We start from the raw sequence: 24,950 nt of genomic DNA, 5'->3' as shown, positions 1-24,950 counted from the left end.
TCTGCGGAATTCAATTCAAAATTTAGAATATTCAATAATTGGAAACATGCAATAAGAAATAACACTAATGCACACAATATTTTTCCAAGGGAAAGAAATTTTCTAAAAACCCCTTTGTCTGCTTTCAGTAACATGATGAATATAAATGTATTACAATTGCTTGATCTGACTGAGCACAACCTGCAAGTGAATAAACTATCTCTCTGCTCACTGAGAGTCTATGATCTAGACTTAGCCAATTTCTTCCTCTACTTGAGCCCATATTTCCATGCGGAATACCAGAGGAAATGAGGCCCCTATTATTTTTAATTTCCTCCAAAATGATTGTGCAATTCCCAAGGTTGATCATTTGACTGCATGCGACACCTGTACACTGAAGACTAGTCTACAATTGATCTTACACTGACTTGGAATCTCCACCACAACTTGGGAACTTGAATTCTGTTCATGCATTGGCTATTTTGGGTTGATTGATTAGTTAAATAGTTGATCAATGAGTTATACCGAACTCTCACTGCACAAATGACCTTCCACTATTTCCTCCAACAGTTAGAACTAGTTTAACTAAAAACAACTTGAAATAACTATCCTTGATTACTACAAATTAGCAATCACACATGCTTAACTGAACTCCAACTCCTCTAACTAAAATTTAATGAGCTAACTGAGTGAAAAGAGCCATGTCACCTTAGTTAACTACATCCGGTACAAAAATTGATCTAATGTATGGATACCTTGCTATAGGAGCAAAGGTTTCCTCATAGTCAATCCCTCAACTTGAGAGAATCCTTTGGCCACAAATCTGTCCTTATACTTATCTATCCTTCCATCTGCTGCATGCTTTACTTTGAAGATCCATCTTGAATCCACTACTGATTTATCTGCTGGTCTTGGGACCACTGCCCAAATTTTTTTATTTACAATGGATTCATATTCCTCCACCATTGCATCAACCCAAACAAGTTTCTCTACTGCTTCCTTGAAAGATGATGGCTTAGTCTATATAAGATCAGTCATTAGATCCATGTAGCTAGTGTACCTCTCAAGTGACCTCCTTTGCCTACACAAATTTTAAGGAGCTCCCACATTCTCTCTCGCATGTTGCATAAGTTTGTCAACTTCCCTAGTTATTTTTCTGCCTTCTCTGGATGGTTCTGCTCGTGTGGGTGTCTCCACTCTCTGCTCCTCAGTTTGTGGATGCTCGAAAAATACCCGAGGCTCCTCCTTTGGAGCTAAAAGCTCCTGTTCTAGTGGGATCTAAAGTTCCCTCTCAAGAGAGAACCACATTGCTTTCTCTTCATCAAAATTTACATCCCTTCACACAACTATCATTCTGAGGGATGGAAAGTACACATGGTAGTTGTGAGGAGTTTTTGTGTAACCCACAAAAAATTCCAACTTTGCTGTCAACTCAAGCTTCTTCCTTGATTCTTTGGAGACATGGTAGTAAACAAAGGCTCCAAAAATCTTGAAGTATGACACATCTGGATTTCTCCTCGAGAAATATTCCTCCAGTGTGATCATACCAAGAATCCGATGAGGACTCGTATTCTGCAAATAAACTATTGTGTTACATGCCTCTGCCCAAAAATGCAGTTGTAGGCCTTGGTGATGTATCATAGTTCTCGTAGCTCCAACAATGTTGCAGTTCTTTCTCTTAGCAACCCCATTCTGGGTTGTGGGGTGCTGTCAGCTCTCTTCAAATTCCTTCTTTCGCATATAAATCCTTGAATTCATTCGAAACATACTCACATGCATTATCGCTCTTGAGAGCCTTCAAATTCTTGCTAGTTTCTTTCTCAACTAGTGCCTTGAATTCTACGAAATTGGAGAATGTCTCATATTTATTTTGCATGAAGAAGATTCAACACTTCCTTAAGAAGTCATAAATAAAAATGACAAAATATTTGTTTCTAATAGTCGAGGCTATCGAGAAAGGTCCATAGACATAAGAGTGGATCCTTTCCAAGACTGAATGTGCTTTGCTGTCCCGATCATGGAATGTGGATTTTTCATATTTCCCTAAGATACATCATTTTCATACATCCCACTGCTCAAGTGATCCTTTTGGGAGGCTATTGGTTATTTGCTGCATAATATTCAAGGAGACATGATGTAAATGGCCAAGTCTTCTGTGCCAAATTTCACAGAAATTGAGGCTCTGCAATTTCTTCGTATTTATGCTTAATGCAACACAATCTTCCACATCTAGCTTATACAGGTTCTTCACAAGAACCCTAATCTGCTTCACCTATCCCATGGATATGTGTCTTAGGAATTCTTTCCCTTTGTTGAATATCACATAATAACCATGATCTTCCAAAACTTCTACATAGATGATATTCTTCTTTAGGTCTAGAACAAACATGCCATCCTTGAGTATGAGAGGGGATCCCGAATCCCTCTGAAAGGTGACTGTACCAATCCAGGTCACGCTGTACCTTTCGTCGTCTCCCAAATTAATATGCATAATGAGATCTTTCTCCTCTAGGTCATTGAAAAAATATCTACACCCTATCATGTGAAACGATGCACCTCAGTCCAAGTACCACACACTCCCCGTCATTGTGTTGCCCATGCGTACAAAAAGGGTGAAGTATCAAACTATGAAACCAAGGCTTCACTTGATTCTCCTCATGAGTTATTATTGATATAATTTATGTGTGTACACTTCGTGGCATAGTGCCCAAATTCTTGACAATTGAAGCATTTTATTTTGGACTAGTCTTTCTTCTTGCCCCCTTGGATGGATTCTGGTTTGGTTTAAGATCTCTTCCCTTTTCCCTTCTTTCCCTTTCCAACCAATGAAAAGTTTTCGTCATCCTCTCCCTTGGATGAGGTTCCATCTTTGGTATTCTGCCTTATCTCCTCTTGTACCAAATCAGACCATAAGCGTTCCCAATTTGGCAATTTCTACCTACCTTTCACTGAGTCTTGGTAGCTACTCCAATTTTTGGGAAGGCCTAGAAGAGCTAGGATTCCCAAGTCATCTTCTGCAACATTAATACCAACCCAACTAAGTTCCTCATGAACTTGTGTAAATATGCTCAAATACTGTAGGATAGTGTCATTCTTCTACATCTTGACATTTCAAAGTTTATCCATGAGTACAAATTTCCTATGGTCACTACTATTCTCAAACATTTCTATCAGTGCCTTCCACATTGCGAAAGGAGTTTCTTTCCCTTGGAGATTTGAGACAATGTGGTCTCATACTCCCTCCAAGATTATTCTCCTTGCCTTGGCTACATCTTTTTTCCATTGGGTTAGGATTTGTGCATAAGATTCTGTTGGTTTTGGAACATCGTTCTTGATGTATTCTAGTAAGCCATTGTCATCAAGAACTGACTCCATGCAATCCTTCCATGCAATTAAATTAGAGTTACCTTCCAAGGCATACTCTAGTCTCATCCCGTTGAAGGTCATCTTCCTATTGGCTTGATGGGCCCTGACCGAGGTTCAAAGTTAGCTGCACCAACCAACAAAACCCTAAAACGCTAGCCTTTTCAGTAACAACCCATGTACCACAAGATGCAGTCTCACTCGAAGTAGTATTGGGGGATGACAGAACCGGGTTTCTGCATCCAAAGGTCTGTGTGATGGGTTCCTGCGGCTTCCAGGGCTTAGCTCTGTCTTCGCGAACCCTAACCCTTTCGATACAAATAACTACAGTAATTAATATAAACATCATTTATATCTTTGTGAAGGTATTTAAATATTCTTAACATCAAAAAATCTTACTTATCTACTAATTTCGCGCATAAGATAAGCATTCATTCATACAATTTACAATACAGAGTGAGAATACAGAAAACTACAAAAGTGAATATAGAGATACACATATGCACAATTAACGGGTCAAAAATGTCTTTATTAGATGTATTTTTTCAAGTACAAATTCTTCTTCCCCGCGCACTCAGCTGTGGGGGCTCGCACACTCAGCCTATGACTTACCAAGGTCTTCCTGCACTGAGCTGCATGAGCCTTCCCCTTCGCCTAAGTATAGGAAACAAACTTTCCTGCCTTAGCTTACTTTCCCAAATAATGATCTTCTAGTTATGAGTTATATTCTAGACTAGCTATGACCCTTATATATATATATATATATTCTTTTCTTTTATAGTACCATGGTCCGCAGACCATGGGCGGGTCTCAAAACTTCTTATATCCTAACAACCTAAGGGACTAAAGCCCCTTTGACTCTTATTATCTTTGTGCTCCGCTTCCTCAAATCGCAGAGACTTTACATTTGTACAAAAAGTAAATACCAAAACTTGACCCCAGGGGACCCTATCCCAACAGCCCCCCAACACAATTTCGTGACTCGTCCTCGAGTCACTCGGATGGCGCTTCGATCTTCATTTGGATTTCGTGGAACTCCAACTTCAAAACTTGCAGATCGGCTATTCCATGGGTAGCAACCTTCTACACTTCCTCGACCATTTTTTCAGTAGTTGGGTTGTCCACGCGAGGCCTATGGTCCTCTGAGTTTGCTTCATGCTCTTAATTTTACTATGTACTAAGAGATTCAACTAGCTATCCTTCTCTATCCAAGGCTTTGTTCGAGAAATAATAATTTCTTCCTTGCGGCGCATCTCATCAATATCATTTTGTAAAATTTTTCCTTCTCGCAGCTGCGTGAATCGTTGCATTGGTGCTAGTGTCCACACATTCGATCAGATCTCATCGAACTGCCTTTGTTTGTCCCTGATGTCCATGCCAATCTTCTGCAGGGTTGGTTCCTCTTGCAATGAAGTCCATAGCTCCATGGCCTACTCAAACAACTTGGTGTAGCCATGGACTACATTTTCTAAACTGGCCATTCCCTCTTTGATTGCTCCCGAACCTCTGGAGGAGTCGTAGGCTGCAACTTTAATTGTAGCTCTGATATCTGTAACTGCAATTCAAACTGGAATCGGCTGATTTCGTCCTTTGACTGTTTTAATACCGTGACGAGATTTTGGATCTTCTTCGTAGAAGATGCTTCAACTGAAATGTTGAGTTCTGATAGCTCATTGCAAGCCTGTGTAATGACTGCATCTAATTGTTGACAGTGTGTGGTGATTTCCTCCTTCTCCTTGAGTTCTTGTGCCTTTTCTGCAAATATCTGTTGGTTTTTTGTTTTTATTTCACTGATAACCAACAACGCGTGCTTATCCCTAATCCACAACTCATCGGAGACCCCCTGGTGAAGCTCATGCAGGGTCTGGATAGGTAGTGCCACGAGGTTTAGGCCTAGATTTGTAATCTGTAGTAGTTGGGTCATTGCTTCTTCTATCTCAACGCGTAGGGCTCCATATGGTAGCTGAAATATACAGAGATCCAAAGTCTTGTTCGTATCCAGAACTGATGCTGTTGCTGATGTAGGATCTCTTGCACCTCGCTCGTCTATCCCACGCTCGCCTATACTGGACCTATTTGGACTTGCAACTCACGTAGGTCTTGCTGAACCTTTCCCAGTGCTTGGTGGTACTATTCATCAAAGTGGACCAAAAGTTCTGAGGTTGTGTCATGAACCACATCATTTATTTCATCTAAGTCCCACTTAGTGAGGACTAAAGGGGTTGTCCCGATTGATTGGTAAGACTTCTATTTCTTTCGTAGCCCCGTGGATGTCTTCTTCTGTCACTTCTTGACCACGAAGGGGGTTCCCTACTCCGCACCCCCTCCTTCTTCCTCTTCTATTTCTTCTCATTCCGGTGTCGCTGTGTATCAGACTCTTCAACGTCGATGGTGGTCTACGACGTTGTCATTGTACGGGTTGCTCGTGCTTTTTTTGCCTCTTGCTTTTCTCTAGTAGTAGCCTCATTTCGCTGTGCAACTTTCTCTTGGGCAGTTTCCTTCTGGGATTCCTTCTATTTCTATACTACTACCATCTGCGCAATGGTATCCTTAACAACGTTGCTTGTACTTGCATTCACATCTGATGGGTTTAGCCATTCAAGTGGCCATTTGGCGATGATCTCTGCTACATCTTCCTCAACAACCAAGTAAGAAAACTTGTGCCATGTCTTCTTGGGTTCCCTTCTTGCATGAACATGCAATTTGTGCAAGTATGGACCATTTGTTGGCTTGATGGGCCCTTACCCAGGTTCAAATTTAGCTGCACCAACCATCAAAACCCTAAAATGCTGGCCCTTTCGGTAAAAACCCGCGTAGTGCAGGCTGTAGTCTCACCTGCAACAGTATTGGGGGATGACAGAACCAAGTTTTTGCATCCAAAGGTCTGTGTGATGGGTTCCTACGACTTCTAGGGCTTAGCTCTCTCTCTCTCTCTCTCTCTCTCTAGATATATAGATATATAATAGAAATGATCCATATGACCCCTATTAAGGTCCTCTAGAGAGAGAGAGAGAGAGAGACTCTCTCTCTCTCTCTCTATCTAGATATATAGATATATAATAGAAATGATCCATATGACCCCTATTAAGGTCAGAGAGAGAGAGAGAGAGAGAGAGAGAGAGAGAGAGAGAGACTCTCTCTCTCTCTCTATATATATATCTAGATATATAGATATATAATAGAAATGATCCATATGACCCCTATTAAGGTCCCAGAGAGAGAGAGAGAGACTCTCTCTCTCTCTCTGTCTAGATATATAATAGAAATGATCCATATGACCCCTATTAAGGTCTGAGAGAGAGAGAGAGAGAGAGAGAGAGAGAGAGAGAGAGAGAGAGACTCTCTCTCTCTCTCTCTATATATATATCTAGATATATAGATATATAATAGAAATGATCCATATGACCCCTATTAAGGTCCCAGAGAGAGAGAGAGAGAGAGAGAGAGAGAGAGAGAGAGAGAGACTCTCTCTCTCTCTCTCTCTATATCTAGATATATAGATATATAATAGAAATGATCCATATGACCCATATTAAGGTCCCAGAGAGAGAGAGAGAGAGAGAGAGAGAGAGACTCTCTCTCTCTCTCTCTCTATATCTAGATATATAGATATATAATATAAATGATCCATATGACCCCTATTAAGGTCCCAGAGAGAGAGAGAGAGAGAGAGAGCTCTCTCTCTCTCTCTCTCTCTCTCTCTCTCTCTCTCTCTCTCTCTCGATATATAGATATATAATAGAAATGATCCATATGACCCCTATTAAGGTCCTCTAGGATTTAGCTAGGTTATTATTCCTCCTAGTGGTATGTTTCTCAAAATACTCAATGGATATCCAAAAAATATTTATGTGTAATTGTGAATTTACATAAACATCAATATGTACCTTGATAGGACATATTACTAGGGAAGATCTAAATTTAAGGTTAAAAAAATTGATCAGTCAGGACATGTATGAAACAAAGATGTTGCATGTTCTATGGATTTTAATCACTTTCCAACACTTAGTACCTCTACTTAAAAAGTATAAAAATAATAGTGTTTTATCCCAAAATTCATGTCGGTTTGCTTGCGTTGCATTATTCATATAATACATGGTTCAACTTATAACTTCCAAGCATTAATACCAATTCCAACTAATGTGAGCATGGTTTAGACCATAACATTTTGTGATTATGTTTTTCATGAAACTTGAAATGTTTTATTATGTGAAATTGCGCTTATCAACAAGAGAAGATGATTAATTATGTATGATTAGACAACACTAATATTCAGTACAAAATATAAACTTGTAAAGTGATCATATTACATTTAGCCTTTCCTTGCATGATTACATACTAAGGTGGATAATGTAAAGGTTATAATGGAAAGGTGAAATTGTTTTAATAACTTAGTTGTGCAGCCCAATAGTTCCTTACAAATAAGCTATTAATAATATATATACATCTTAACTACATGAGATATCAACAATCCCTTCAGGTTGAGGCATCAAACCAAATGTCCCTATCGAATGAAGCAACAAAAATTCATTGTACAATGATACACATAAGATCTTATGTTCTCTTGTAGTCAAATGAAGGACCCCTAAAAAAAGAAACTACTTTGCCACATCAGTTCTCTAATGTATCTCAGACACGTGGTACTGAAAACATCATCTCAAATACACTATGAGCTAGATACTATTTATCATTCTCAAGTGACTTTCAATGCGTATCTAACAAAACCTTCTTCCTGTACAGATCTATATTTTCAAGGTATCACTAAAATATTCTTTGCAAGGGCCAACCATGCTTAAACAACAGATTGGAAGGGAATCTAGAAAGCACTGTTATTTATTTGAGTAAATACATCTATAAGTTATAGATTAAGGAGTAACTTGAATAAAATCACCACTGAATAAGGGTCTGCAAAGGACAACAACATGCTACTTATAATATGAACTCCAAAAAATCAACATATATTGAATAAATTTGATGACTCCAATATAATGTTTAGAAAAGTGGACACATTTGTACTTTCATAATTGAACCAATTTCATATGGTTTAGGTTCGAGTTTAGGTTCAACAATATATTTCTTGCACTAAATGAAAGATCTACACATAAATATTTCACATAAGGCACATAGAACTTATCTGGTAATGCTTAAAAAATCACTATCCCAATAAGCCATGGTGCAACACACATCGAAAAAAGGAAAACTCAATAAATGTATATAAAAAAATCTAAACATTTAACTCCACTTACAACCCAGTGAAAATGTAACAACACATTGGAAGTACCCCTTGTTAAAAAAGGAATCAATAGTGCGGGAAATTAGAAGCATTTAATAGAGAAGAAAGCATGTTGAAAATCATAGGATATTATGCTTAATTGAGAAATATTACTTATTTGTAAGACTTGTTGTAATATGAATTACCAAAGAAGTTAGTTATATAAGGCGGGAATAAGGAGAATCCCATATTTAAAATAGAGAATCAAGATGCAATGTTAAACTCACATTAAAAACAATTTCACCCTAGAGACATGTAAGTTCATAACCATAAATGGTGTTAACTGTAGGAATGTCGAGGATACATGGAAAATCACTTAATTTCCTAAGGCTTTCTCATCTAGAAAACATTATGGTGTGAAACTCTTATATTGTCAAGATCACAAACTTGAATATGTCAAAAGGTATTCTCATTTTATAATATTGTAAGAATAGTTTGGTAAGTGAATTAGTAGTGATTTAATAGCAAATCAAATAGATAAAGCAATGAAATGCAGTGAATTAATTGAAAATTGCCAATAATCATTCGAGTTTCTAAGGATTTATAGAATATAAACCGTAAAGTAAAATAAATGCACAAAATTAATGAAATTAAGCCTTAATATATAAATATAAGTTATCATAAAAAATTATGGTGAATGCACTTAGATAATTCCAATATCCACAAATGTCTAAGTGGGTTTGCAGCCTCCAACCAAGTATTTGATGTAGGAATACATACCCAAAGAAGTTGTTGTTGAGGTTTTATATCATACATCAAGGGAGAAAAATTCACAAGGATCTGGTGTTCAACTTGAGTTTCTAACTCTTGTTGCTATATCACCTTCATCATGAGAAGCAAACACATAAGTTTCCATGTCTTCATTTGCTAGTTTTCATTTCCTTAAAATCCACAAAGTCTGATATATTATACTTATAAGTGATAAGATCCATCACAGGATGAACCATGGATACAACTAATTCATATGATCCATTCATACTTGTATCGAACACGACTAGTCTCTCAACTCCTAGGAACCCCTTCTATTTTCATGATGCCTCCTCATAACTTGTAACAATACATGCTACACAAGGAAGAAACCATGATCACACTATGATTTTTGATGACCATGTTTTTGAAATCAAGGTGTTAAGTTGCTAACCATCCTTCATGTTTTACTTTTACTAGATGATATCTGAAGAAATTCTTGACAAACATATGAGAATACACCAAGATTTCCTATAGGGTATTTTGTAAGGTAAAAAATATTTTCTTAGGATCAAATGAAGCATTTGGAACTTTTTTCAAGCTTCTAAAGAGCTTAAAATCATTGGCACTCACAATCACACCAGTATTCAATGTGTTTAGTCGATAAACCAAGACTCAAAAGGTAAGGCAACTTTGGAAAATCATTATATATAATATTCTCAATTCCCCCCCATGGAAAGTGGTGGTGTGAGAGAATTGGTCACTCTAGGCTCTTATCCTTTACCAACACTTGATAAAATTAGGGATCACTTTTATTTTCCAATCCATATTGAATGACATAGGAACCCTAAAAATATCAATTTCTCTCTCCTAGAACCTTGACGAGGATGGTGTCATCCATTGAACAGTCTCCATAGTGTCCCCCATTCTCATCCTAGAAGGGAAGGCTTGGGTAAGTGAAAGTAATAAATCTTGAGGAAATGAGTCAACTGTTAATGCATAGTTGGATCATAACATATTTCAAAGCATTTTGATTCCATTCTTAGCAAATAATTTTCCTGTGAAAATGTCCTATGAGACAACACTTTAATAAAAAAGTCAAATGGTACTATAAGAACAACTTCCATAACTTTTGTTATGCATGGATCCACCTTTTAAAGAAAATCCGTGACATCACATTTTTGTAAAGGATGATGACAATGCTGCATGTTAGTTATCTATATTGGGATATATCAGTAATTTAGTTACTTGGTAGCAGTTTTGGATACAGATAGACAAAAACAAAATGAAGAACAAGAAATAATGATTTTACAGGAAATCCTCAAGAAAAATGTTACATGGAGTTTAGTTTAGTTTAGTTTTTCTGTTTTGTTTTGTTTTGTTTTTGTATTTTGTTTTTTTGTTTTTGTTTATTTTTTATTGTTTTTTTTTCTTTTGTCTTTTGTCTTTTGTTTTTTGTTTTTTTTCCTGAAGAATGGTTTTATAAAGTGTGAAAGTAAATTGGCACGAATACTTCAATAATGCATATAAAAATTAGAATACATATGTAATAAGTACTCTGTTAATATCCATTGCAACAAAAGAGGGGGGTTCCAGATAAAGAACAAGGATGTGTAAACACACTTTTGGTTGAGTTAAAGAGAACGATTAGGAATAAAGATAATTAATGTACAAATTTCACATATAACATGTACAATATCCCTATCCTAATAAAGTGCCTATGAAATCTCCATGCTAAAGGTAGAAAAATCCATGTATATTGATGAAGTAACCTAGAACATCGTAAATAAGAGGTTCTATGGAAATGCAACTTTATAAACCATCCATCATTATCAAAGACCATAAATACTCTCGTACCTTTCCCAAAGAAGGGATCACAATCATGGGGAACATTGTGTAGTCCTTAAAGGAAGTCAGTTATTTCTTAATAAAAAAGAAACATTAAATCCCTTAACATCCATGCATGACCTCTTATCTCATGCAAAGAAATAATTTTTTCTATAGGATCCTATATTTAGATATATCTCTATAAGGCCAATGAAGGTCCCCATGAATATGAGTATGATTTTGACTTAAGAAAGATGAGGGACAACATTTGGTAATTCTACAAAACTCAATAGAATTTTGTCCCTCTTCTGGCTAATTGTGGAAGTCATTAGTTAGAAAAAGTAATAAGTAAAGAGACATAAAATGTATGATTGTCCTACAACAAACAATGCTTATTTCAGAAATGGAAATTGTTTGAACAACTCCATAATGTATAGGGCCAAGTGCATTATATCTTCATAATATAAACATATTTTGACAATGAGACCCAACTCTAATTGATCCTAGAGGATATGGAAAGTCATGAGACTATTATTGCTGACAATAACTAGAAAGGATACCATTGTAGATGTGGAGGAAATGGAAATTCATGAGACTATTATTGTAGAATATACCTCGAAAGGATAATAGATCCATCATATATGTGGAGGAAATTCTCATAAAATGATGGGAAAGAAATACGGGTCCTAGATAGTAAAAGGAATACACAGTAAACACTATAATATAAAATATATCCTCCTAAATACACTCCTGAATACTTGTCAATGTATACCATTATTTTGAATGCTCTTGAATTTTGAGAGTCTTAGATAAATTCTTGAGAGATTATTTGGTAAAGTGCTTTGGGCCTAGTCCTTTAGGGTGGACCTTGAGTGATTTCTTAGAAAAGTAACATACTCTAAATAAGCACTAGAATTAATGAATTGTGCTTGTTGAAATGAGCATAAGAACAATCTAGAGTATGGCATGCTTATGAGTAAGATCTACACTATTTCTCTTATTGATATCTATCATTGGGGAGAAGTGACAAATGTTTAGCACTGGTGAAAGATGTATGAAATCATTGAAGTCACTATCCTACTTCTCTTTAATGTGTAGAACATATATTTAAACTCTTCATATGACAAATTCATACCAACCCATAAGTCAAATGTAGCTTTGGGACACAATTTGGTAAGATTCGTGTATTTGCATCCTCTCTCTCATTTTGTGATCCATTTGATTTTGTGATTCGTTATCTTGTGGCGGTGGGTGTGTGTGTGCATATATCAATTCCCATCCTAGTATGTTCTATTGTGGAATGCTAGGATATATGGAAGCGCCTTAAAATTGTTCAAATCTGACTCCATTCTATATGTAGTGTTATCTTTTCATATTTTTTGGATTGGTGAGTATGGTTCATTTGAAATCGATGATATTGATGTGTCTATTATCACTAAGAGGGCTACCCTTAATCTTGCATATCAACATATGTCTAAGGTCCCTAAGAATCCCACCTACTTGTTATAGCTCTCTAGCCATGATTTGATTGGTCTACAACTAGATTCTCATTTTACAGTCAACGAGGTTGTGTATGCCCTTCCCATGCACACAATTTAATAGAAAAAGACACTGTAATAGTAACTAATTTCCCTAGTGATTTAAAATATGATTATATGGATTTATTGGATCTAATGTTAAAACCCACCCTAACGGCTTAGTTCTATGTGAAGGATGAATGGGTTTTTACCATTTAATGTAATCCCTATAATCAACGCTCCAGAGTTTAGGGACACGTTAACTGAAAATGAGTGTGTGAATTTGAAGATCAATATCCCAAATGAGAAAGGAATACTTGTAGAGGCAAAGAGATTAACTACTTATGTGGAAGGTTTTTATATATGGAACAACGATAGTGGGGGAGTTCAAAGGAAAAAAAAATTCAAGAATAAAAACCTCTAATCAGGAAAAAGATTTTAGAGCTAGGGGATGAAGTCATGCATAGGGAGCCTGTAAAGAAGGTAATCTCCAGGTCAGGTGATGAATGTGTTGTGGCCCTTACTGACCAATCTTGCATAATTTATGGTAAACTTCAGTGGAAAGAAAAGGAAGAGGAGTGTTTGACTAAGGTGGAGCTATATTATCATGAGGCTAGGCATGGATTTGAGCTTACATTAATATGGATTAATTAGTGGGCATGTTCTATATCATTTGGCCTTGGAACAATAATTCCATGGGAAGGAAAATTTCTTGTTGAGTGATTGTTAGATTCCACAATGTATATGGCCTATTACACAATTGCCCGTGTTTTGCAAAATGGGGAAATTATGGTAGGAGTACTTCTCTAATCAAGCCAAATCAAATGCCAGTTGAGGTTTGGGATTATATATTACTTGAGGGATTTTTTCCACAATCAAAAATTCCCTCAAATCTCTTGAAACACATGAAGAAAGAGTTTGAATATTGGTATCCTTTTGATTTTTGGGTATTTGGAAAGGTTTTAATTCAGAATCATCTCACAGTTTTTATTTACAATCACAAATCCATATTCCCTAAGGAAAAATGGCCCCATCCATTTAGATGCAATGGGCACTTTATGCTCAATTCAGAAAAAATGTCAAAGTCTACAGAAAATTTCAAAACATTACATGAGGCGATAAAAGAGTTCCCTGCATATGCTACTCGACTTTATTTGGACAATGTAGGTGATGGCATGGATGATGCCAATTTTGTTTATGATATTTCGAATACTATGATTCTTTATTTGACAAAAGATATTGCATGAATGGAGGAGATTTTGACAATAGATTCGTCCTTAAGGAAAGGCCCTCCTTCAAGTTTTACATATCGGGCATTTGCTAATGAAATAAACATTATAGTCAAGTTGACTGAACACGACTATAGTGTAATGATGTTCAAGGATGCCTTGAAGAACAATTTTTATGATCTTCAGGTAGCTTGAGATGAGTACATATTATCCTGTGCTTTAGGAGCATGGATAGAGACTTATCAGGAATATTAATGGATATGATAAACAAGGTTAATCATTCCCATATGCCCTCATTATGCAAAAACATATTTAGAAGGAGGTTTTGAAGAAGGATAGATTTACGGTTAGAGTAGGGTGGCCAACTATAAATCTCCTTGATCTTATATCCCTTCAGTCCCTTCAGTGAGCCAATAAATATTTGTAAGATACAATTATTTCCATGAGGAAGCTTTTTCAAAAACCAACATCTTTTCAAAAACCCCCGCTTGGTTATAGAATAGTTGGAAACCACCAGACTGCTCACCATAAATACCTTAGTTAAAGGAATGGGTGAGGGTGTGCTTTTCTTGGCCAAGAGAATTCTCAATCCAACTTGAAAGGCAAGGGAATACCATTTTAGAAATGCAATCGTCGGTGCCTTGGTAGATTTTCAGTATGAAAACCAATGTTAAAACGATTCATGCAAGGGTTTGGAGGTATAATTCCCACTCATAAGCTAACACTATTTTGTTATAAAAAAATTACTTCTGTTCTTGTGCACTCAAGTAGAATGTAACATAATGAATAGGTACACAAACTCTATTTTTACTCTTATCGTTGGCATGGTGATATTTAAATGCTATTTATTAGAGGCTATTTATATGCGGTCTGAAAGTTGATATTATAAATATGCTTTTGCATTGGTCAATACATTTATATTTGGATCAATATGGCAGTGAGTTTATAATTCTTTTTACTTACAGATAAAATATTGACTTCAACCAGTGCATTTGCCATTACATTTTTAATAATAAAATAGTCATGGCTCTATGTTAGATAATGCATCTGATTTTGTATTCACGGAAATAATATAAAGGTGGTTTCATTAATGCATAGTGTTTTGCATTTTGAACCATATATAACCGGATTTTCATTAATGGATGTATTTATTTAATGTATGTATTTATTTAATGTATGGGAAATATGGATAAATATGAATGTTTTTATAGTAGTATGCATTTATTTAATGTATGTCAAATATGGATAACTAGGTATGTTTTTATAGTCTATGCATTTATTTAATGCATGTGGAATATGAATAAATAGACGTGCTTTTATAATTGTATGCATTTATTTAAAGCAAGTGAAAGATAGATAAATAGGCGAGCTCTTATAATTGTATAATGCAATGGAAATAAATGACAACAAGATTAAACATATTTTATATTATTAATATATGTTATTGCATTAGTAATAACAAGAATGATTTTGTATTAAAGGAAACACGTAGATTGTTACCCATGGTTTTGTCTTAAAGGGAACATGTAGATTGTTACTAACGGTTTTGTATTAAAAGGACTAAATAGATTGTTACCCATGGTTTTGCATTATGTTAAATGCAATAAAAGGATGATTTTGCAATAATAATTATTATGCTGTAAGGCGTTTCCATTTGAAATGAATTGCCCCAGCCGCCGCCGTGTCCTATTGTTGACCGTGGATTTGTGGTGTTAGACGATTGAATGAAGTGTGATCGTTGATCCAACGCTGATCCAAAACTGAACAGTTCCAAAACTGAACAGTTCCAAAACTGAACAGTTAATGAGAAAGGCGGACAGACGCACTGCCAGCGAGCCATTCGTTTTGCAGCTGACACGTGCTTGGCTCACACTGCCAACAAGGGCTCTGCCTGGACTCAAGCTCTGACGGACGATTTCAGATGTTCCTCATTCCGCCTCGCAAATCCCCTAGGCTCAACCTTACGACTCCTCTTCCTCGCCCACAAACAATACAGAAGCCCGAGAGCGCAGATCAGGAGGGCTGCAGCAGCACCCATGACACAGTAGGCCATAACTCGGCCACGCGACGTGGTCTGGACGAAAGGCAGCCTGAGGACACACTGAGCAGTGCTTTGGGTTTTGGGGCCGAATTCATTAGCCACTCCAGCGGCATGTAGACAAGTGAAATAGTAGCATATCTTAGAGGTTACCACGTTTGTCAAGTTTGTGTACATTTTTACCAGCTCTCTCTCAACAAGGTCTCCGCTATCCTTGCATGCCTGACAAGCTGCCAGATCTGAGAGGTCGCCTTTGCAAGCAGAGTCCAGTGGAGTAATTCCCAGTTTGCGCATCCAGTCCTGCTTGGTTTGTATGCCAGCACAAACATTTCAAGTTCTCAGGGTGGAATTCGACCTGTCTGTTATCCGCCAGGTTGGCATTAACTAACCCTTTACCCACATTTTTTGGATCTACAAAAGCCTTTTTAAATTTCTGTATTTCAGGCTCTGAATTGATCACGGTAGAACAATTTAGCGGTTAATTCAGGCTCTTGCAAGGTGGCCTTTCAAATGTTTGAATGGCCTTTCAGATATTTGACACGCTCCCGACCCCTTTACAGATAGTCGAAAATGTAGCAAATTGCTTTGGGTACTCCCTTTCCAGTTTTAGTTTCTTCAAAAATCCCACCAAAAAGAAAAGAAAAAATTGCAGCTTATAAGAAGGCTTCCACACTCATTTGTATCATGAACTACTTCTCTTTTGGTGCTTCATTAGAATTCCGTTGAAGACTACGAATCGGGGTAATGGAGTATAAGCAAGTTGGATATTTTTGTGTGCTCAAGGCAGGGCCTGTCAGCGGCATTAGCAGACCCCAAGAAAAAATGGTGAGGCTTCTGCCAAAACGGGGGGCCATAAAAGGACTGATATTTGCTGCTGTAGCGGCATCAGTTCTGGCATCACCCAAGGTCCTTAAAAGGATGGGGAAAATGTTGGCCAAAATCATTCGTTCTTCCCGCAATATCTGCTGCGATGAAAAAATGTATCACACTATATCTGGGCTAGACTAAATAGTGGAAAGGTGAGCCTGTAAATTGCAGCCAACATTTCAAAGGTTTTGTAATAAGAGGTCTGCTATTTTGGGAGGTTGTTGTAAATGTACAGGGACCAGCTTTTCTGGGGTAGGGTTATATCTGTACAGAGATCAGCCTTTTTTTCTTGAATTATACTATCAATTTTTTATTTTCTTTTGTATAGAGCTTCTGCTCTCAGAGGGGGCGCAAGGCACTCGCAGATCCAGCATGGACCTGAATGGTAGTTGTAAGTTAATGCCATTAGAGTTCATTAGTCTGCTCTGTGGCCAGGACTCGCCAGTTAATTGTACAACGTTTGGTTGTATCTTTATACATTTTGATGTAGATTACTGTATAAAGATGATACTTCCCCTCCAAGAATGCGTCGGAGGTAGAAAAGGATACCATGAATTTTTTGCTATGGGACCATCATGCTTGATTTATGTATAAAAGAAAAAGAACAAAAAAGGGGAAAAAGGGTTACCTTGGGTATTCCAAAATTCCGTATATGTAATCAATGGTTACTGTTTTATTTCAATCGCTAAAGGTTTTCGGTTTACATGTTTTATTTCTTTTAATGATAAATTAAATTAGAAATTGATGTATATACAGACAAGCTTCTTACTCTGGTTCGGAATCCCACATCGTTTGACACACCACAACATCCTCGGATTCATCATCATTTCAAGGTCTAAAATCCCCCAAGAATAGCGTTATCATCTACTAAAGTTCTGGAAAACATTCTTACTCAAGAAACATGATTTATTTTCATATTAGATTTTGAAAATACACCAAAGTCACTAATGCTATGATGATACAACAATAGTTCCAGTATCTGCTGCAATTCATTACATATGTTTCAGTTGATCTTTCAATTGAACTTGTTCTTATAAATGTGGTTGACAAGTTCCATAACATCAGTCCCACAGCTTTGGAAATTTCTATTTTCAGGTCACCAACGCTTCGACGCCTTTACTTCTGCTAGTGTAAATGAGACCTTGATTCTTAACCATACTGGCAAGGGCTTCAATTTTTTCTCCCTGTACAGTAATAACAATTTTTAGTTAGTAAGGGTAACAAATATCTAATGGTTTTAACAGATTTTAGAAATCAGGACATTGCCCAAACTGAATGCTATTTCCATATGTATTATAGAATCACTGTAGGCAAACGGTGTATTTTCTTAAAAGGAATGCTGTGATGTACCATTAAAGCTGTTACAACCAACATTATCTGAGCGAAAAACTTTGTTAAAAAAATAACAGAAACTCTCCATGAACAGTGATAACGTAATAGGAAAGCAAATCAACCACAGTATAAAATAAGTATAAGATTATAAGTGGAGAAAATCCTTACATGATTACAAACTCTGGGACAATAATAATGGAGAGAAGAATGATTTCAGAGTTTAGTTCCAGAGAAATAGACAGTCTTCTTGCACCTTAATTTTGGTGGCAAGGGTTTACAATGTACATCCTCTGTTCAGTGTTGTATCTTGCTGTGACTGAAGCATCCTTCTGGCTCCTGCCTTTTCTCTATGTGGCAAGGGTATACAATGTACATCCTCTGTTTAGTGCCGCATCTTGTTGTGACTGAAGCATCCTTCTGGCTTCTGCATTTTCTCTATGTGGCAAGGGTATACAATGTACGTCCTCTGTTCAGTGCTGCATCTTTCTGGCTTCCGCCTTTTCTCTATCTCCTTGTCACGGTTTCCTCCTCTCTGCACCCATTGTCATCTGAGAAACTCCGATTAATACGACAGAGTTAAGGTTTCTTACTTCTAAGTTCTTTCCAGTTATTTTCACATGGCTCTCTGACATGTGGGTTATGGATCTCTGATCCGAGCTTTGCACTTCAAAGGTATAAATGCTTCGATGCCAAAATTATCTGTTTTAACCAAGGTGAAGAAAATTGTCTCAAAATGGTTTAAATATATTTTAAAAATGAAGACAGTGCCCCAATCTGAATGGTATTTCCATTTATAATAGAATAATTGTGGGCAAAACGGTGTGCTCTCTTGGGGAAATACTGTGACATTTATCTGTGGCTGTGCCATTACAAGCCACTGCATCCAGCAATATCTGAGCCAAAAACTCTTCTAAAACAGTAACAAAACCCATGCATGAACAGTAAAAACGTAACAGCAAAATAAACAAATCCAGTCTATAATTAAGCACAGGATTATAAGTGGAGAAAACCCTGGGGTAGTTAAATACTCCAGGACTATTAACTACTAATCGGAGAAGAATGATTTACAAAGAAATTGTCTTTTTGCACCATAATGTCGGCGGCAGGAGTTTACAATGTATATCCTATGTTCAAATCTGTGTCTTGCTGTGACTGAATATTTTTCTGGTTTCTGCCTTTACTCCCTCTTGTCTCCTCGTCCAACGTTGCCAGAGAAACTCTAATAAACACTGGTGAGTTAATTTTGGCCCCTCCTTCACAGTTATTTTCACATGGTCATCCGACCTGTGGCTAATAGATCTCGGTTCCCGTCTTCACATTTCCATGATGCAAATGCTTTGATACCAAAATCATGTCTTAATCTCTGATCCGTGGGTCATGGATCTCTGTTCTGAGCTTGGCACTCCCAGGATGCAAGTGCTTTGATTCCGAAACTATATGTTTTAACACCTGTCCTATGTCGTATGGGTTATGGATCTCTGCTTTCGGCTTTGCATTTCCAGGATGCAAATGCTTTGATACCAAAACTATTTAACTATGGGTCATGGATCTCTGCTTCCGGCTTTGCATTTCCAGGATGCAAATGCTTTGATACCAAAACTATTTAACTAGTGCGAAAGTTTTCTCCAATGGTTTTAGCATATTTTAGAAACCAACGCATTGCCCCGTATTGAATCCTAACTGTAGGCAAGATGGTGTGTTTTCCGGGAAAAATGTTGTGGCATTTATGTGTGCCACTAAAAGCTCCCATAATTGATAATATCTGCGCAAATAATTCTTCTACAGCCTCAAAAAGCGTTGTGCATGAATAGTTTAAAGTGAACAGCAAACTACATGAATCCACACCATATATTAAGCACGAGATTATACTGGAGAAGCCCTGTCCAGATAAAAAAATTTGAAGACTATATTAATCGAGAAAGGAATGAATTATAGAATTTGGTAGCAAAGAAATATACAATCTTCTTACACGGTGATGTTGGCAGCAAGTGTTTACGATTTACATCCTCTGTTCAATACTGCGTTGTGCTGTGACTGTGGCATGTTTCAGGCCTCTGCTTTTTATCCATCTCCTTTTCGCTGCTTACTCGTCTGTCCCCGTAACACTGCAGAAGGTAGGGTTTGTAACTGCATTCTTTTTTATAATCCAAAATTGGGTAGTCTTTAAAACCTAGGTTGGAAATTTAGAGTAGAAAATAAGGGGAATTTTGATAAGATTATGATAAAATTTGGTAGAAATTTTTGAGTAATTTGGATCTTATGCTTTCGGAATGAAGCATTCCTAGAAGGGAGGTAATTGTTATGGCCCTCCAGTGAATTTAAGGAGTCCTGGAACTGGAACTACACTAGTAATGGCTGAGAATTAGTATATATTTGGTGTAAATATATGATATTATTATGATCATTGACATGCACAATTGTCTATGATCATTTGATATTGCAATCTTTTGGGTATCTGGAGTTATTCTCCTAGTATCCGAGGAGTCATAGTACAACTTATCATTATTCTTCTTAGGAACTGTGCTCCTCATTTATATTTGACGTGTTCAGGGTTTATTAGGTTCTTTTGGGTGTTTTGGATCAAAGTAGTCTACTCTGATGAAAATTATATTGATTCCATATTAACAAAGGATCAACAAAATTGGTAGTGCTAATTCTGCCATGGCAAACCCCTCAGCTCCAGGTCGGTTGCTCTATATGAATTGTTGATGTTCGTTTTTATCTCAATTCTACAGCTTACAACTCTGCAAGTTAAAATAGTATAGAATCGTAGATCCATATTTGCTTTCGTGTATATATATATATATATAGATGGAAGAGGGTTTAAACAGGTTGAAGGAATGTACGGTGAGTGTAGGGTTCCAGCAATTGAATGATGAGGCGACACAGGTAATGCAAAGTATATTTATTTGAAAATTATTTGTGTCTATCCCTCTGATTATTGGTTACAAATAAGATTGGCTCAATAAATGGGGAATTGATTTGATTTTAAAAATTTCATGCAACAATGTGAAGTGAAATACATCCTCCATTCCTGTAAATTTATGTTCAGTGTTTTTCTTTTTTCTTTTTTATCTGATAGCAGGCGGCTTACGAATATGGAGCGCCAGTAATCATTGAGAAAGAGGTTAACCATGTAGCATCTGCCTTTCTTTAAGCCGAGAATTTCAATTATTCCTCAGTCTGGAAAATTCGGTGGTAGATTTGTGAGTAGTGGGTATTGGGTAGTAAAATGAAGAATCTGAGCATTTATCTTGATTAGATTCTCTACATCCATGGTTAGGTGGCAGCAAAGTTAGATCCCTCATTGCACAACAATCGAGAGAAACAGGGCCTGCCAATATCACTGTTCGAAATGGTGCAAAAGTAAATTCAACCATTAGCTACATGGATTTTGTTATGGTCTCTTAGGAGAATTTGATTAATAATGGTATTTTGTTATGGTCTTTTAGGTGAATTTGATTAATAATGGTTTTTTCAAAATTTGAGGATGAATTTTGAATTATTTCTTCTATTCCAGAAGCATTGACAACAGTGCAAGGACGAGAGAGCAGCAGAAAATGCTTGGCAGACTGTGCCCTTGAATTTGGCAGGGATGCCTTTAGAGGTATTTATCTATTGATCAAACCATGTCAGTCCTAATGCTACAGAGATTATGTGAAGACTATTTGACCTCACTGTTATGAGAACATATGAAGCAATTTGAACAACTACAGTTACAATGTCAACAATAATGTTTCACCCTTGCTTAAGTCAATGCAGCGCAATCAAACTTTCCAAAAGTAGAAGTTCCTAAGTGCATTGAATGACAGTCAACAGAATTTCAGACTTCCCTACATTCGAAACATGCATTGGACCACCTAAGCAACTGCTCATGACAGAGATTTTGAATTCTTTTCAATAGGACTAAGATTGGTATACGTCAAAATTTTCTAGATACTCACTCAAAATAGATTGTTCTTTCTATAACTGATCTGTATAATAGTTTCTATGGTATACATGAAAATTGTCATAATTTGTGCATGGAACGAACGGTAGCAGCTTACTATATTCTGTGTATAGCAATAGGTATATACAATCAGTGTATCAGGTGCAAAGAAACTGTCTATGGCTTCAACACTTTATTCATCAGACCATTGTAGCGTTTCACTATGGTATATTATTGTTTATAGAGGAGTAGACAAGTTGTTCATACAAAAGCCTTCCTAAAGATGAGAAGGCTTATACTTCCAATTTCTGCATAAGAGCATAAACTTGTATGATAATATTCCTATATTCAATCAGAAGGTTTGCAGTTAAAATCTCCATAGTATTCATGGGATGCATAGCTATAACAATCATCAGATCAGAATGTTTGCAAGAGATCAGGAGACCCATATCTGCAATTAAGTTTCTATATCAAACCATACTAAAGCAACAATATCAAATAAGGAGGAGACATTACATAAGAAAGTCTCCAAGACTTGCTAATATTGCTTGTCATGGTATGAAAAATCTGGTTTACCTCTGTATCAGATCTGTAAAGATCTTAGAATGAGATCCAGACATATTAATGTGAAAATTTCTGTGTATATTAGATATAAAAGATTTGAGTTTTGGGTTATCAAAGCTATAGATTGAGAACTACATGGATTGCTTGATAGGATGGCTGGTTCGATTTGTATATGAGGATTGCTAGCTTCTTTGTGGTGGTAGTGTGAGATCAATTGGGAATTGCTACTCGTTTCATACTTCAAGAGGGAAATGAATTTCCCAATGATGGTGGTGATGAAGGAACCCAGCAAAAGCACAGAGAATAGCATAGCTGATTGAATAAAAAAATCAATTGTGTAAATACAAATAACACACCCTACAAAGTGATGTCTTCTTTTTCTGTAAGGTTATCATTTTATCAGTATTTATAGAACATAAACAGTTAGCAAAGCTACAAATGTGAAATGTTAATTGGTCTCTGTTAGTCAATTCCAGTTTGTGCCCATATGGAATACTGTCCAGCGTGTTTCTTTGCAAAATAACAATTGGTTTTCTGCAGTATGAAGGAGCTGCAGCAGAAGATGGCCGGAAGCCAAGCATCTTTGACACTTTCACTCACAGGGAAGGTATGTTTCATCACATATCTTCATTCATCCCTTCATTTGCATTCTACCCAGTTCCTTACTTTACTTTGGGACTTTCAAGGCCAAGGCTGGAAGTGAGCTGTTGTTTGTTTTAACTGTATTGTCAGGGATTACTGTGGATTGAGGTAAGGGAGATGTAGCTGTTGATCAATACCATCGTTACAAGGTATTATTATCTGCAAATCTAAGAACAATAAATGTCACTAGGACAACCTATATGCAGTGGCTACTTGTAAGCCATCCTCAAGCTTTATGTGCATGTCCAACCCCATTATTGTTGTTTTCATACTAATGTATCAATAGTTAAACTCCTAGATGATTTGGGTATCAACTTGATGCAAAATTTCATGTGGGTTTTGAAGGAGGATATTGATCTAATGTCTGCGATGGGAGTAGATGCCTTTAGATTTTCAATCTCATGGCCCAGGCTTATTCCTGGTATATTTCTGTTTGAGCTCTGACCACATGTTTAATCCTGAGAATTTAGTAAACACTCAATGGACAATGGTAGGAAATAACTATTTCACATATATTGATGCAGATGGCGAAGGACCCATCAACCCAAAAGGCGTTGAGTACTATAATAACCTCATAAATGAGCTTTTGTCCCATGGTAGTATTTATTGACAAACTTGTCTCTCTACTTTGTTTTTATTCCTGTGACTATCATCCTCAAAACTGTTAATCGTTTCACAATGCACGTCTCAGGCATTCAACCACATGTGACATTGTACCACTTTGATCTGCCCCAAGCTCTGTAAGATTCCTATGGAGGTTTCTTAAATCCACAGATTGTGTAAACATCTTATGTCATCTCCTGTTCTTTTTTTCTTCCCATGTGGGTTGACACACAAGTCAAAGGATCAATTTATTGGTGCATTAATAATCTTATGGTTAGAGAAGCAGAGTTTTCTAATCTACTTCGATCTTATGCAGGGAGGATTTTAAAGGTTATGCAGATGTGTGTTTCAAAGAGTTTGGTGATCGAGTGAAATATTGGTCCACTTTCAATGAGCCCAATGTTTTTGGCACTGCAGGATATGATGACGGTGTTTTCCCACCTCAAAGATGTTCCCAACCATTTGGAAATTGTACTGCTGGAAACTCAACTGTTGAGCCATATATTGTTGGTCACCATGTTTTGCTATCACATATAGCTGTTGTGGAGCTGTACAGGAAAACCTATCGGGTTCTTTTCCTCTCTGATCTATGTTCATCTCCATTCATTCTATGAGATTTTATAAATTTCTCGATGAATGCAGGAAAAGAAAAAGGGCTGGATTGGATTAGTAATTTTAGTACATTGGATGATACCTCTCACCAATAAATCCATAGATGTGGCTGCTACTCAAAGAGAAAATGATTTTATGGTGGGTTGGTGAGTGATTTCTTTAACAATGAATTTTCAAGTTAACTTATGTTTCCAGAACCTTGAGTACCATAGAGCAGTCTCACCAATTGTTATTTCTCCTCTTTTTCAGTTGGGGTTTTCGTAGTAATTTTAGTACATTGGATGATACCTCTTACCAATAAATCCACAGATGTGGCTGCTACTCAAAGAGCAAATGATTTTATGGTGGGCTGGTGAGTGATTTCTTTAACAATGAATTTTCAAGTTAACTTATGTTTCCAGAACCTTGAGTACCATAGAGCAGTCTCACCAATTGTTATTTCTCCTCTTTTTCAGTTGGGGTTTTCGTAGTGATTCAAATAATTAATAGC

The 24,950-nt window shown here is 36.8% G+C and overlaps 1 protein-coding gene and 1 pseudogene across 1 annotated transcript; both read left to right on the top strand.

Annotated features, from left to right (window-relative positions):
• LOC149140487 (leucine--tRNA ligase, cytoplasmic pseudogene) overlaps positions 1–14,418 on the top strand; it is a 98,647-nt pseudogene extending 84,229 nt beyond the window's left edge.
• Positions 14,419–23,073: 8,655 nt separating this feature from the next.
• Positions 23,074–24,457, top strand: LOC149140486 (putative inactive beta-glucosidase 33). The gene is made up of 4 exons (XM_089450198.1): positions 23,074–23,666; positions 23,770–23,841; positions 23,937–24,024; positions 24,165–24,457. The coding sequence occupies exons 1-3, from the start codon at positions 23,564–23,566 to the stop codon at positions 23,987–23,989; spliced, it is 228 nt and encodes a 75-aa protein (XP_089306324.1). The 5' UTR covers positions 23,074–23,563; the 3' UTR covers positions 23,990–24,024; positions 24,165–24,457.
• Positions 24,458–24,950: the final 493 nt, after the last annotated feature.

The sequence above is a fragment of the Pinus tabuliformis genome, chromosome X (genome assembly GCF_031772625.1).
Source record: "Pinus tabuliformis cultivar Carrire ecotype Pingquan chromosome X, CPIR1, whole genome shotgun sequence".
Taxonomy (NCBI): domain Eukaryota; kingdom Viridiplantae; phylum Streptophyta; class Pinopsida; order Pinales; family Pinaceae; genus Pinus; species Pinus tabuliformis.
Note: the sequence above shows the minus strand (reverse complement) of the source record. Positions and strands in the feature narration are given on the sequence as shown.

Bases quoted from the DNA above. Each gene is read 5' to 3' on its own strand.
- LOC149140486 (XM_089450198.1), top strand. From the start codon at position 23,564: ATGCAAAATTTCATGTGGGTTTTGAAGGAGGATATTGATCTAATGTCT. The intron at 23,667-23,769 runs GTATATTTCTGT...ATATTGATGCAG, and splicing joins ATGGCCCAGGCTTATTCCTG to ATGGCGAAGGACCCATCAAC. The intron at 23,842-23,936 runs GTAGTATTTATT...TGCACGTCTCAG, and splicing joins AAATGAGCTTTTGTCCCATG to GCATTCAACCACATGTGACA.